At 44.0% G+C, this 14582-nt stretch overlaps 1 protein-coding gene across 13 annotated transcripts in view; it reads right to left on the bottom strand.

Moving 5' to 3' along the window:
* The window catches only part of CHD6 (chromodomain helicase DNA binding protein 6), a 203300-nt gene that overhangs the window by 109452 nt on the left and 79266 nt on the right, over positions 1-14582 (bottom strand). For all 13 annotated transcript variants that reach the window (XM_055437516.2, XM_055437507.2, XM_055437515.2 and 10 more), the window contains 2 exons: positions 4350-4497; positions 2408-2557 (listed from right to left, as the gene is read on the bottom strand). In XM_055437516.2, the coding sequence (XP_055293491.2) occupies positions 2408-2557; positions 4350-4497 (298 nt within the window). The remainder of the gene's footprint in view (positions 1-2407; positions 2558-4349; positions 4498-14582) is intronic.

The raw sequence follows: 14582 nt of genomic DNA, 5'->3' as shown, positions 1-14582 counted from the left end.
TTTGGGCCTCTTTCTTTTTTAAGTTTAGTCACAATCTTTGAGGTGTAATTAATGCAGGTTCAGAGTCTAGCTTATGTTTCACCACATATAAACTCTTTCTTGAATGTACCCTTCATGAGGATAAAAAGAGCCTTGTGAAGATAAAAACTTCTCAAGTTATTTCTATCTGATCAGCTAACACTGCCCTTTAGGTACCGGGGTAGAGGTCAGAATAATTGAAATACAGTTAATGACTTGGGCTAAATGGCTAGTAGGAGTAAATAAAATCCCTTATGGTGTTTTAACCACCAAATCAACCATAAAATCGCCAAGGAAGGGAAACCCACTGTAAATATTTATTTGGCCACACTGGGTCTTAATTGCAGCACATGGGATCTTCGATTTTCATTGTAAAAATGTGGGCTTTCTAGTTGCGACATGTGGGATTTAGTTCCCTGACGAGGGATCGAACCTGCGTCCCCTGCATTGGGAGCGTGAAGTCTTAGCTACTGGACCACAGGGAAGTCCCAGGAAACCTACTGTAAAGCAATATAATCCTATCATGTCAAAGAAGTCTTGCAAGGACTACTTTTAACTATTTGCTTGAAAAGTATTGCAATACACTATACCAAATTATTATTCCTATTAGGTGTTCTATTCATTAGCTGGATAACCCTGATCCAGAGACAGACACGAAATCACTTCTTACATATTCATCACTGATCCACTGCTGCTATGTAATGCTATGACCTGGATTGTTCTGTGCTTGTTTCCTGATTGTTAACATAGGCACAAGGGCCCCTGCTCCAGCTACTTTCTATGCAGACACAGAGCAAAAGGCTGTGAGAAATTACGTGAAAATGCTTGATGCGGGAGTCAAGGTGGATGGCACGGATAAAAGCATCCTCAGCTCCAGGAGCCACACTGGAGTCCAGGAGGAAGGACAGGTATTTGTGCTGTTGCTGCACAGGCAGAACGTGAATCCTGCCAAGTCAGCAACAGGGACTCCATAACGACAGTCTGTGTCCCAGAATGTGCTGCCGGCCGTCAGGCGCATCCCACGTGCACAGCCTGCTGCTGTTTTGCTTTTTTCTCCTCTGCAAGCTCCTTGGCTCAGACCTCCTCCTTTCCAACATGTATCCCCACCCCTCTTCCTTGGCAGCATCTGGGGGTACCAGTTCGAAATGCTGTCCTCGTCTTCCCTGACACTGCTGCCAGTGGGAATTCCTAAACTGCACAGATGGGCATCCTGCTTCTCTGACTGCCCCTGGCCCCTTGTACAATCCAGGAGGAAGGCCAAATACTTTAGCTGAGAGCCAAGGCCTTGCATAATGTGGCTCTCCCTACCACCCCGGGATCATCTCCCATCACTCCTCAAATCACACCCCAATGTCTGACCAAGCTCATTAAATTGTCATATCACAACCTCTGGTACCAGCAGGCTATGGGGCTGTGGTTCATGTCGGAAACGCCTCTCCTAAAACCCTGACCTCCCTTTCCTGTCCACTCCTCCTCCAGTCGCCATATCCAGCACACACTTCCAAGACCGCACTTAACTCACAATACGAGTGTAGCCATATGCTCCTTCTCCCAGATATAACTCCCTGGAGGCAGGGACCAAGCCGTGATACTCATCCTGGTGTTCTAGGACCTGGCCCTGTGGTGGACTCTCCATACACATTTGTAACCCCAGTCCCAACTGTAATGACTGCTTTACATGACTCCGTTCCTTGAGGAGCTATTTACTCCATATCAGACGTCTACACTCTAACGGGAGAGACAAATAAAATGAAATCAGAACACAAGGATAAATTGTAATAAGTGCTATGAAAGAAACAAACAGGAGTGAAATAAAGAATCGTTAGAGGATTTCCCTGGTGGTCCAGTGGTTAAGACTCTGTCCTTCCAACACAGAAGGCCCAGGTTCAATTCCTGATCAGAGAACTAGCTCCCACAGGCTTCAACTAAAGATCCCGTGTGCCACAACTAAAGACCCAGTGCACTCAGATAAATAATAGCTAATGGAAAAACAAAAGAATCATTAGAACAAGGGGCAAGGGTCTACTTAAAATAAGAGTCACGTGAAGCATGTGGCAAAGAGCATTCCAACCAAAAGGGACCACACAGGCAAAGGGCAGTAGGTGGGAAGGAATGGCTGATACGTGGCTTTAAAAGAGGCAAGTCTCTTGGCTGGAGAGTAATGAGAGAGATGGCGCAAAGTTGTGTATTTGAAAAATGAACTTAAGTGAATTCGGGAGAGCATGATGACAGAGGGACCTGCTAGGCACAGACAAGAGCCTGAACGTTCAGTTCAGCAGGAAGCCACCTGAAGGACAGAACCTGCAGTTAAAGTGATCGAAGTTATGCTCCATCAGGCAGTCGAAGTGACTGTCCAGCCGTGACCAGCAGTCCAGTCTAAAGGCCGTACCTCTGCCTGCCAGGCCAGGGTAGAAGCTGAGAGGGCGGACGTCCGGCCAGCCCCAAGCACAGCAATGGTTTCCCCGTCATCGTCCACCACCTTGAAGTCCAAGTCCTCGTTGTATTTTCTGCGCTTCACTTGCCGTCCTGAACGTCGTTTCTGCAGGACAAACACACCCGCCAGAGACGCTGAGTGAGTCGGAGGGAAAAGCACGCGCAAGGACACCCTCACGTGTACTACACTCGCTCACACTCAAAGGAGCCCTCTCCAACCTTCCAAGAAGGATCTGCCCTAGACACAACTCTCTTCAGAACTAAATTCACTCAAGGTGGGACCCAGCTGAGGAGAGGGAGCCACATCCCTTGGATCCAGAGTAGGAGGATAGTCTCAGGATCCAGGGAGACACGTTTTATTATCTCTGTCTGTGCTTTCCGCCTCCTTTCTGGAATCCATTTCCATTCCAGGGAAAGAGGGATGGGAAGTAACTGCATCATCTCTGAGGTCCCATCCAAGCATAGCCTGAAGCTCCAGGTTGATGACAATGATTTAACAGGTTTTTTTTATTTTCAATTTTCCAAGTTCACCAGATTTGCCATGTACTTCCAAACAACTAAATAATACCAATTTTATTCGGACTTACTTTGCGAATCTCCTACCACCACCCTCTGAAATTCAAGCTGACGTCTTGAGTGTGACAAAATGAGATTCATGACTCACCATGTAAGGACTTGACTATAATTAAATAGCTTATGACCTTTAAGAGAGATAACATTCTACAGCAAAGCAACCCAGTGGCTTTCCTCGAGCAGAAAAACACATGGTTCATCTCTACCCATCACATCCAAGCAGCAGAAACACTTCCGGGAACCATCTACTCAGCCAGCTGAGTCTCCAACATTTAAATCTTACAAAACAAAATGAAAAGCCAAACCTCACCCCCACCCTATCCCCGGCCCTTATCGTCTAAAAGACACCTCCTGGGCCTCTCTCTGTGTTCGTTTCTTTACTGTGTCACTTCAGTGACATTTAATTTTACAGGAGGAATTCCACATAAAAAGCTCTCTCTCAATCCCACATGCAGATCACCATCCTAGAAACACCGAACTACCTGCCCACCCTCATGGACCAGACGTACTTGCTCCTCTGACCGTAAGGATACTTGGGAGTCGCTAACCCAAGTATATAGGCAGTGAAAGGGGGTCTCGGATCTGACACCCCAGACACGATGACTTATCCATCACGGTGATGTTAGGAGCTGACACTTTCCTACAATGAAGATCACAGGACTTAAGGTACAGTAAGTTGGTCTTATCCTGAATGGCCCCTTGTGGGAGCAGAGCCCAGATAAACTGCTGCTGCGGTTGTCAGAGGAAACAGCACTTTGAGATATCAGAATTCAAGTGCAAGAGAGGCTGCCTCAACTCAAGGGAGAAAACTCCCACCAATGTCTCGTGCCCATTTTGGTGTGTCTTCAGAAATCTCATTTGGGTGGACCACTCCTTGTTTCCCCAAATTTTCCTTCCCACCTCGGCAAAAGGAATCCATCCCTGACTTTCCCGGCATCTGGGATTATGAACGTGTCCTCATGCACACTGAATTATTAGCACCCCGAACCATCAATGCATCACCTGCATGGCGAGAGAGGCCCTCGAAGCCTCACCTACTTTGGATCACACTTCTCCTCTCCACGTTCCCTCTCACTGCAGCCTGATACCATGCGACTCTGATGGAAGGAAGCCAACACCGCTAAACAGCTGGGAGATTGTTAGTCTAAGGAACAGGATACTAGAGAAAGAGCCTTGTGGTCACCCACTAACACAGGGAAAGCCCAGCCCAGGTCTGGGTGCGAGGGCAGCGGGCTGGAGACAGGGAGAGAGGAGCACAAGGATCAGCGTCCGCAAGACCCCGCCCCACAGCTGCAATGCCCGCCCGGCTCCCAGCACAGCGGTACCTGGCTGTCTGCAGACTCAGTGGACTCCTCGGGGCTCCGCAGGGACGGGTTCGGCAGGCCCTGATCCAGCTCTAAACTCTCCACTGCGGTTTCACTTTTCCTTTTTCCTTTCTTCTTTTTCTCCACTGGGGTTGGTCCTTGCTCCTTGCTACAAGGAGAAATTCAGAATTAAAACTGTTGGGCAGCTCTTGAAGCTAAGCTTTCTCATGTGATTCAAGTTACGAGGGTACATCCTGCAATTCTGCAGCCAGGAGAGGCTTTAATGGGAAAGCGACAAGAGTTTCCTGCCAGAAATTTGCAGGAAAAAGGGAAGAAACATCTACATGGGTTGATGTAAAATTCTTTTTACACCCCTATCACGACTACTATAGATAGGATTAATGTGATACCAAGTAAAATGATACAAACATCTCCCCGCCCCCCAAAAAACCCCACTTTCAAACAAACGTCTTCTCTGGGAAGTTGAATTGCGTCACAGACATTGAGAATCATCTACTTTCAAGCTCCCTTTAAGGTACATGGGAACATCTCCTTAAGTCCTCACTATCCTCCATTGAGAATTACCTATGTAAGACTCAGAATGAGAGCTAGGAGTTCAAAACTGAAGACAATACTGCCACAGCCCTTGAGGAGGTCATAAGGATGAAATTCCGACCACCCAGAGCAATCGCCCATGGCAGGAGATGGATGCTCCTTGAGAGAGGTGGAGACGGGCAAAATTCACTCTGCAAGGCCCTGCTAAGACGGCAACATCTCTAATAAGCCTTTTTGGCCCCTCCTGGCTGATAAAATCCCTTTTCTACACTCCCAAGCACCATGTGGCTCAGCTGGTAAAGAATCTGCCTGCAATGCAGAAGATCTGGGTTCAATCCCTGTGTTGGGAAGATCCCTGAGAGAAGGGAAAGGCTACCCACTCTAGTATTCCGGCCAGGAGAAGTCCATGGACTGTACAGTCCATGGGGTTCCAAGGAGTTGGACACGATGGAGCAACTTTTACTTTCTTTTAAACATCTCAACTGTGCTTTGCCTAAGGCATTCAAACTTTGATCTTTCACCAAAGTTAGTCATTACACACGACACCAGGCTCAGAACTAAACGGGACCTCGGATCCTCTGCAGTGACTTGATCAACATGTGCTGAATAGATGAACAGTTTACACTTCTCCGCATTCTCCCATCAGACACTAAGTTCCCAGAGGGCAGTATGCGCTTAAGTTCTGTATTCTTCACAGCGAGTAGTAGTCTTATGCTTAAAGCACACCAAGGGTTCGATAAAATATTCATTGGATAGATGGATGCACTAATGGATGGGTACAACTGGGGAGATTTGGGAAAAACACACTTGAGCAAAGATACACACAGAATTCTGACAGAAGACAATAATAATAATAATAATTACAGCCAATTTGTAATGTAATACCTACTACATGCAGGCACAGTTTCTCTAAACTTTTACATGGATCATCTCCTTTATTCCTCAAAGCAACCATTTAAGGCAGACAGTATTATCCTAATTTTATCAAGAAGAACAGTGAGGTTGAGATTTCCAGGGTAACACGCTAGTAAATGGAAGAGAAAGTATTTAAACCAGGCACGCGCGTAACCGCCATGATATTCTTGGGGGATGGAAGAGTGTTAAAGACTCTTTGAGTAAAAGACAATCTGTGCGGCTGGATGACAGGGCAAGTGAAAAGCAGCACTAAGCTGATGCAGCTGGAAAGAACCCAGGGGTACGTGAGGCTGGCAAGCTTAGACTCATTCTGCATGAAAAGGGCATGATGGCAAGACTGGGCAAGGGAGAAAGAAGACTCAAGCGAGATGTGATCAGAGAAAATGCAAGGGTATAAATGATGTGAAAGATCCAAGAGAAGCAGAACCAGTAGGTCTTGGCAGAAGCAGTGTCAATAAGTCTGGGCAGAAGCTGGAAGATGAGGAAAGAGCCACAATTACTGCTACTTCCCATCCGGTGAGTTACTGTGAGGTGTGGGGGAAGACAGGGGCAGAGAGACGGAAGATCCAGTGGGATGAAGCCTTGGTGGGACAGCTCCCGGAGTGGACCCTGGGGTCAGTCTTCTCCCAACACCCTTCACCCTTTGGCGCGTGGATCACTCATCAGGCGGGCAAAAACCCAGCCTTACCCTTGATTCCGTAGGCTGAAGACTGGCTTGCCTACCTATCAGCAAAGTTCTTTATGAGATTATTTTGATCCAAACTGAGGAAATGAAACTCGGGGGGTAGGGGTGGGGATCGGGGGAGAAAGACCACGTCTTACCAGTTTCAAGACAGGACTCTGGTGAAAAGAGTTTTAAAAGATGTCAAATTTTCACTGGAATATTTATCTCATGTTACTTGGCTCTCAGTAAGAAAATTATATAGCAATTTATATTCTACAAAGCACTTAATTGTTTCCTGTCTTGTTTAACTGTAGCAACTGCGATTCTGCAAGGGGGCCAGGGCAGGTAAGCCTCATGTTCCAGATGTACAAACAGGTTAAAAAGCACTGAGGCCCCAAAGCCAGCAGCCAAGCAGAGGCCTGTGCTCAGCTCAGCTGACTCACAATCCCCTCACTGTTTACACTATCATGTTTCCTGCCTCCCTTTTTCTTTTTAAATCCCCAGTCTCCCTTTCAACAAATGCAAAAACTTCAAATTTCTCTTAATCTTCTTGGAATTTCAAAACAATCACCAAAAGAATTGGTTACAAAACACTCCAATAACTCAGATATACCAAAAGAAAAAAGAAAAATTCACAACTCCACAGTTGATTCTCTCAACAGAAGAAGGTGTGTGGTTCATTTTTTGGACACACATTTAGAGATGGTAATTTAGATATAATATAGTCACCATAATAATCACACGCTTGGAATCCCATTTAATCTTCTGTAAAATCTTAAATCCTTCCAACATTTGAAATCAATTTTATCTTTCTACAAAATATAGCTTCATTTTGGAAAACTTGATCTATATATGTTTAATCTCCATTTTAAATATTCATTATATAGATGGGCTAGAAACATTGCTTCATTGTGAAAATATCCTGCTCAAAACTAAATTAAGCTTAAGACAGAATTAAGGAATAGAAGCTCCTCAAAATACTAAACTTTACTATAAGACGTGTATATACTTGCCCTCCATGTTTTCAGAAACACATTAAGTGATGACAAGGAAAAGCTGTAGTGAGGCCCCTCCAAAGTCAAGCCTGGGGCACCACAGGTTTCCTAGCCAGAAGCTGGGTGTGGGGTGGGGGTGGAGGGAACAACTTCTTAAATATACATGAGTAAACAGGAACAGGTCTAGTGAGATCTGCTTACCTATTTGGGGACATAAAAGAAGATACTCTAATGAGAAATCTTCATAGTGATTTTCTGAATGTTACCTTTGACAAAAGAATCAATTCTGATTTTCAAAACTTTTTGCTGGCGCTCTTCTGATAAAGACAAGTATCAGGAAGAAAAGATTCCTTGTGAGCTTATAAATGGGACTTTCAAATAGGTTATCAAGAAAATACCACCTGAATTCATCCTCCAGGAAGACTAGGTGAAATGTGCTTTCCCCATCTTCCGAATGAGTTTTAAAAAAGAGAGTTTTATCAAACGAAGACATTTTAACCCCCATTTTGTTACAGATGGATTTGGACCATGAATGTACTGTTTTCTCCTTGGGGTTCTGGTTCTTCAAACATAGTAGTCAAATAATATGTAACAAAATTACAGATGTATGTACCCTTTGATCTAACAATTTCATTTAGAGGAATATATTCTGAAGATACACCTCCATCAATATGAAACACATATGCATGTGGTTATTCAACACTGTTTGATAATTTCAAAATAACAAAAAACAACTTAAATGTCCAAACGTAAGTGATGAATAAATGAGGATACACAGAAAGGAGTACTATGCAGCTGTAAAAACAATTAAGAAAGAATTCTATAAACTACCATGGAATGATTTCTAAGATATGTTAAGAGAAAAAAGCAAAGTGCAAGAGTACACTAACATGCTACATTTTATGAAAGAACAAAGAGAAAATAAGAAACCTTGCATACATCTACTCATTTTACAGACAGAGACACACAGAGGACAAACCACATAAAGCAGGGGTGAGTGTCTTTTTACATAGATTTGACTTTTGCAAGCATGTTACATATACAAAAAAAATTTTTTTAATGAAAGATGAAAACAAGTTGAAATAAATAAATCTAGGTGTTTTTCAAATGAAAAACATAACCACACTCATCAGATGGGAAAAAAAAATCTCATTAATTTATAAACACGGTATCTGACTATATGCTTTCAGTTTTGGGGAGAAGTGAGGAAAACAGCAAACAAAAGGTGAGCTCTCGCTGGGAGGTGTGTAAGGGAAGCAGTTCTGAAGCCACTGTAGCTGTGGTAATAGGATTCAACAAATTAGTAAGTGTGTTGATGTTAGGAGCTGTGGTTCTCACCCAGGAAGACGTGAATGTGAAATGTTGTGAGGCAAGGAAGAGACTGTGGGATGAATCTAAACTGGAGGCCTCAATGTGACACATGCTTTCTAAGATAAGTATCTGTATGAACACCTGCGCATAAATGTGTACATGTGCATTGAGTATATTGTGTGTGCATGCAGATGTGTCCATGTGCATGTACATACATGTACACATGTTTATCGCGTGTATTTCCCCCTAGATTTGACAACTGAGAAAGCCAACAAGCAAAGATGCTCCAAGCGCAATCTGCACACACAGCTCTCACAGATTTTGGTTTCAAATTCCAAAGTTCCGCACAAAAATGGCTGGTTCCAAGAGAAGGAAGTTATAAGATCAGCCTGAAACATCTTGTGTCATAAAGTAAAGGCAGTGCCCAGAAAAGCAAAGGCAGCACGCCAGAAGGGCACAGGAGTCAGCTGGAAGAACTCTCGTGGTCAAAACTGGGGTCATGTGAACACGAAGGTAATTAAGGTGAGGAACGAATCATAAACCGTTGAAAATGGTAAGATCTGCACCAATGATAGACAGACAGATAACGAATAAATGAGGGGGAAAGGAAAGCTCCTGCTTATTATACAATCCAAACAGTAAATGCAGACACAGTGGTGGAGTTGGAAAATCATTTTGTAACCACTGTAGTCAAGATAAGTATAGTCCAGAACCATCAAGGAATACTAAATCTGGGGTAGAACAACTTGAAGAGACACAGGATATTTGCATGATTTTAAGCGTGTCTCTCCACAGACTGTACGGAAACAAAAGCAGTAACTAAACAGTTATGCAAATGGCATTACTTGTAGAAAAGATACACTGGAGCGTTTAGGGATAAAAAGGCATGATATTTGCAACTCATTCTCACAATGGTTGAAGAAAAACCATATAAATTATACAGACGTACATAAACTACTCTGATATACACCTATACCATGGCTGAAGTGGACACTGATTGCACAGCACCTTTTTGCTGATAACCAATACTGACCCCCAAACCATGAGAGTAAGCAGAAAGTCAGGCTGGCCTATGGTGTCCTAGTCCTTTTACTGCAGGGATTGGTCCAGATATGCACATGTGACCTAGCAAGGCCAATGTGGGACTCAGTTCAGTTCAGTCACTCAGTCGTGTCCGACTCTTTACGACCCCATGAACAACAGCACACTAGGCCTCCCTGTCCATCATCAACTCCTGGAGTTCACTCAAACTCATGTCCATGGAGTCGGAGATGCCATCCAACCATCTCATCTTCATCGTCCCCTTCTCCTCCTGCCCTCAATCTTTCCCAGCATCAAGGTCTTTTCAAATGAGTCAGCTCTTCGCATCAGGTGGCCAAAGTATTGGAGTTTCAGCTTCAACATCAGTCCTTCCAATGAATACCCAGGACTGATCTCCCTTAGGATGGACTGGCTGGATCTCCTTGCAGCCCAAGGACTCTCAAGAGTCTTCTCCAACACAGTTCAAAAGCATCAATTCTTCAGCGATCAGCTTTCTTAACAGTCCAACTCTCACATCCATACATGACCACTGGAAAAACCACAGCCTTGACTAGACAGACCTTTGTTGACAAAGTAATGTCTCTGCTTTCTAATATGCTGTCTAGGTTGGTCACAACTTTCCTTCCAAGGAATAAGTGTCTTTTAATTTCATGGCTGCAATTCCCATCTGCAGTGATTTTGGAGCCCAAAAAAATAGTCTGTCACTATTTCCCCATCTATTTGCCATGAACTGATGGGACCGGATGCCATGATCTTACTTTTCTGAATGCTGAGCTTTAAGCCAACTTTTTCACTCTCCTCTTTCACTTTCATCAAGAGGCTCTTTAGTTCTTCTTCACTTTCTGCCATGAGTCGTGTCAGAGGTTATTGATATTTCTGCTGATAATCTTGATTCCAACTTGTGCTTCATCCAGCCCAGCGTTTCTCATGAGATACTCTGCGTAAAGGCTCCTTCATTTACAAAAAGGACTAATTTCTGGCAGGAGTGGCCAGGAAAATGAATAGCCTCTTTCCTCCTAGGTCCTAGGTCTGTTAAGCTATGAGCCCAGAGATATGGGCAGGCATAGTTCAATCTGGAGAAGGACGGCAGTTGTCAAAGATGGAGCCAACACCCAAAGAGGCTCAGGAAGGGTGGGGGACAAAGACTTCTGTGGAGTTCTTGACTAGAGCCCGGGGTTCTGACTCCCTAAACCAGTGAACCTACTTGTTACTCTTTTTCTTACGTTAATTCAAGTTGGGTTTATGTCACTTGCAACCAGTGCAGTTCTCATAATACAAAGGCCTAATACTCTCATTGTTTAATGACGCTTGAGGCCACATCATATAATCCTTGCTTTTCCAGCTCTCAGAGTTAGAACAACTTACATTACAGGACAGGAAAAAAAAATGGGAGACAAGATTTTAGAGGCTCAAAGTACGTACCTATTTTTAGTAGTAAAACTCAGCTTGAGTTTATAACATATATCCATACATCTACTTTAAAGAAAGCATCTATCATGTATTCATGACATGCAAGGAACTTCCAACATATAAACTGTACCATCCATGCAGGACAAGGATCAGGTATGACCAACAGCAGTTCATTAGCAGTCCTCAGCCCCAAAACGCTCTCACACCCTGTCTACTACACAATCTCATCAGCCAAGATTTTATATATCTTGACTCTCCGCAGTTTGCATTAAAAAAATAAGTACTTTTTTTGAGGGGAAGGGATTGTTTAGGGAGTCTGGAAAGGACGTGTGCACACTGCTATATTTAAAATGGATAACCAAAGTGTAACTCTGCTCAGTGTTATGTATGTGGCAGCCTGGATGGGATGTGAGTCTGGGGAGAATGCATACATCTATTTAATTATCTGAAACTATCACAACATTGCTAATCAGCCATACTGCAATACAAAATAAAAAGTTAAAAAAAAGAGAAGAAAATTAAGTACCTTTTTCGCCTTCCATGTAGAAAATTATAGCATTAATCACAAGACAGACTTCCTCAAACTCTTCTCCCAGCTCCACCTCCAGTTCCCTACCTCTGGCTTTCTTTGCTTGAATTGAGAGTTAGAAACTGAGTGCTGGATCTGAGTACTAGGAGAAAAGTCTGGGTGCACGTCAGAACACTGAGATTCATGGCTATGAGTCTTTTATTAACTTTTCCCCATGGATTCCAGGTATTGAAAAATTTTTATCTACCGGACAAACTGCATTATTTCAAAATGACTCATCTCCTCATTTTAACATTAAACTTGGCAAAATGCTCATCAAAGTTTTAGCAGGAAACAATCAGGTACTTTCACAGTGAGCTGCCATAATCCCCAAATTCAGGACAACTGAAAAAAGCACATGAGGCCAATCACTGCTCACACAAATGTGCATGCACCTGGGAGCCCAGCCCGGGAGCCACTGCCCCACTCGGGGAATGACTCTCCAGAAAAGCTTCTATCCAGGCCCTGCACAGGCTTGAAGCCTCTTCCAAAGGACAGTACTGAAATCCTGGACGTTACTCCAGGGAGCTCATTTGCACACTTAATCCAACTTTTACTTGCTACTCATATTCGTTCCATCTATACATGCAGAGCTGACTTAAGCATGGATTTTTCAAGATACTGGTTCAAAGAAAAACAGCCCCCTGAAACTAATGGTTTTGGTGTAGATGGAGTCATCTGCAGACATGATGTGAATCGTATCTCCCTGTTCTTGGAACCTCTAATCACATCATTAACATCATCAAAACAAAGATTATGCAAGTTTGTGATATCCTAGCTTAAAAAAAAAAAAAAAGATTACAGGGACTTCCCTGGTGGTTCAGTGGTTAAGCATCTACCTTTCAAAGCAGGGGACATGAGTTCAACCCCTGGTCCAGGAACTAGGATCCCATATGCCGTGGAGCAGCTAAGCCTGCATGCTGCAAACTAACAGAGGTCAAGTGCTCTGGAGCCTGAACACCACAAGCAGAGAGAAAATGGGCGCCACCTTGAAGATTCCCACATGCCACAACTAAGACCCTATGCTGCCAAATAAATAATTAAAAAAAAAAATCACTTATAAGATGACAAGGCAGAGCTTTAACAAACTTATTAAAAGTGATCACAGCAAATGAAAATACTTTTTTTTTTTAAACATAGAAGGGTTTCAAATGAAACATACAAGCCATCCCTACTTGCACCAAATCCCACTTGCCAGAGAGATCTGCTCGTGACTGATACCTCTCTCACTCCAAATACATTCCTGCCTCTAGTTCTTTATTCATCGACATTAAGCAACCGCTACCCACAAGCTGAAACTGCAATACTTTGGCTACCTCACGCGACGAGTTGACTCACTGGAAAAGACTCTGATGCTGGGAAAGGTTGGGGGTGGGAGGAGAAGGGGACAACAGAGAATGAGATGGCTGGATGGCATCACCGACTCAATGGACATGAGTTTGAGTGAACTCCGGGAGTTGGTGATGGACAGGGAGGCCTGGCGTGCTGTGATTCATGGGGTCGTGGAGAGTCAGACACAACTGAGCGACTGAACTGAACCCACATCCTAAAGTTGATCAGCTTAGATCTTATATATCTCCCCTACTCCCTTCTCTGCTCAAAATTTTTGATGAATGAGTATGGGCAGCCATGTTTTAAATTTTTATTCATTCTCTCTGTTTTCTGATTATTCCTTTTTCCTGATTACACACTTCTTGTTCTGCAGACATGGTATCGATCACCTTGGATCTGAGGACACCAATTTAAAATCTTTATGACTTCTTTGCCTTGAACCGTTTTTTTCTGAGGACAGCTGTCCTGGTCATTCCTCTTTTCCCTGCTGCTCTGCTGCTTATCGTTATGGTCTGGGGATCTCTGGGGGCCAATCAATATTTAGCGTGAAGGAGGCTGAGAACACCGGGGCTGGGGAGGCTGCCTGCTGCCAAGTCAAGTCACTTTCTCCAGCAAGCCTCACCCCTGAATGGGAGGCCTGACCTGGGACTCTGCGTAACAAGGGGCTGCCCCTCTCTCCCCCTTTTAGGGGTTTGGGCAGGGAAAGGCAGAGAAGCCTGGGCTCCTGTGCCCCCTTCTTGTGGATGTCAGTCACCCCAACTGGAACCTAGACCCTCTTCCAGAGCAAGCTGCTCAGCATCTTTAGAATAACTGTCTGACTTCAGGCTAGATCTTCCAGATCATGCAGCCGCTCTGCAGACGGTCCCCGACCCGACACCTCCAGCCCCAGCCCCTCTCCAGGGCTGCTGGGGCCACCATCAGGGGGAAGTACTTTCACCTCTGCTGCAGTCACGGCTCCTGCATGTGCTCTGAGCGGGGATGTCCTCCACAGCATTCATCCATCAATACTCGACCAGGGGCCCCCCACATCTGGAACTTCGTAACACCGCCCATCTTTGAAGAATTTATTCCCTTCTGTTCTTCCTGTCATTTCATGAAGTGAAAATATGGTGAAGAAAGGAAAGTAACAGCATGCTTGATCTACCATTTTAAAACTGGAAATCCCCCAAACATCACATTGCTTTAAGTCTTTTCCCATCTATTAATTCCTTTAATAACTGGCTCAATTGCTTTAATAACGCAGTACTCTTTCAAGGGACTCCCTAGACAAGAACTGAAACACTTTTTTTTTTTTGGTGGGATCTCAGTTTCCTCACTGGGGACTGAACCGAGGTCATGGAACTGAAAGCACAGAATTCTAACCACCATGCCACCAGGGAAATACTGAAATACTCTTAATTCTCTAAATCCTTTCGGCTATTCTATATATTAGGTTCTTTAATTTGTTTATATTTTTGCCTGTT

Source organism: Moschus berezovskii, chromosome 15 (genome assembly GCF_049115385.1).
Source record: "Moschus berezovskii isolate FMDL1 chromosome 15, NW_MosBer_1.0, whole genome shotgun sequence".
Lineage (NCBI taxonomy): Eukaryota > Metazoa > Chordata > Mammalia > Artiodactyla > Moschidae > Moschus > Moschus berezovskii.
Note: the sequence above shows the minus strand (reverse complement) of the source record. Positions and strands in the feature narration are given on the sequence as shown.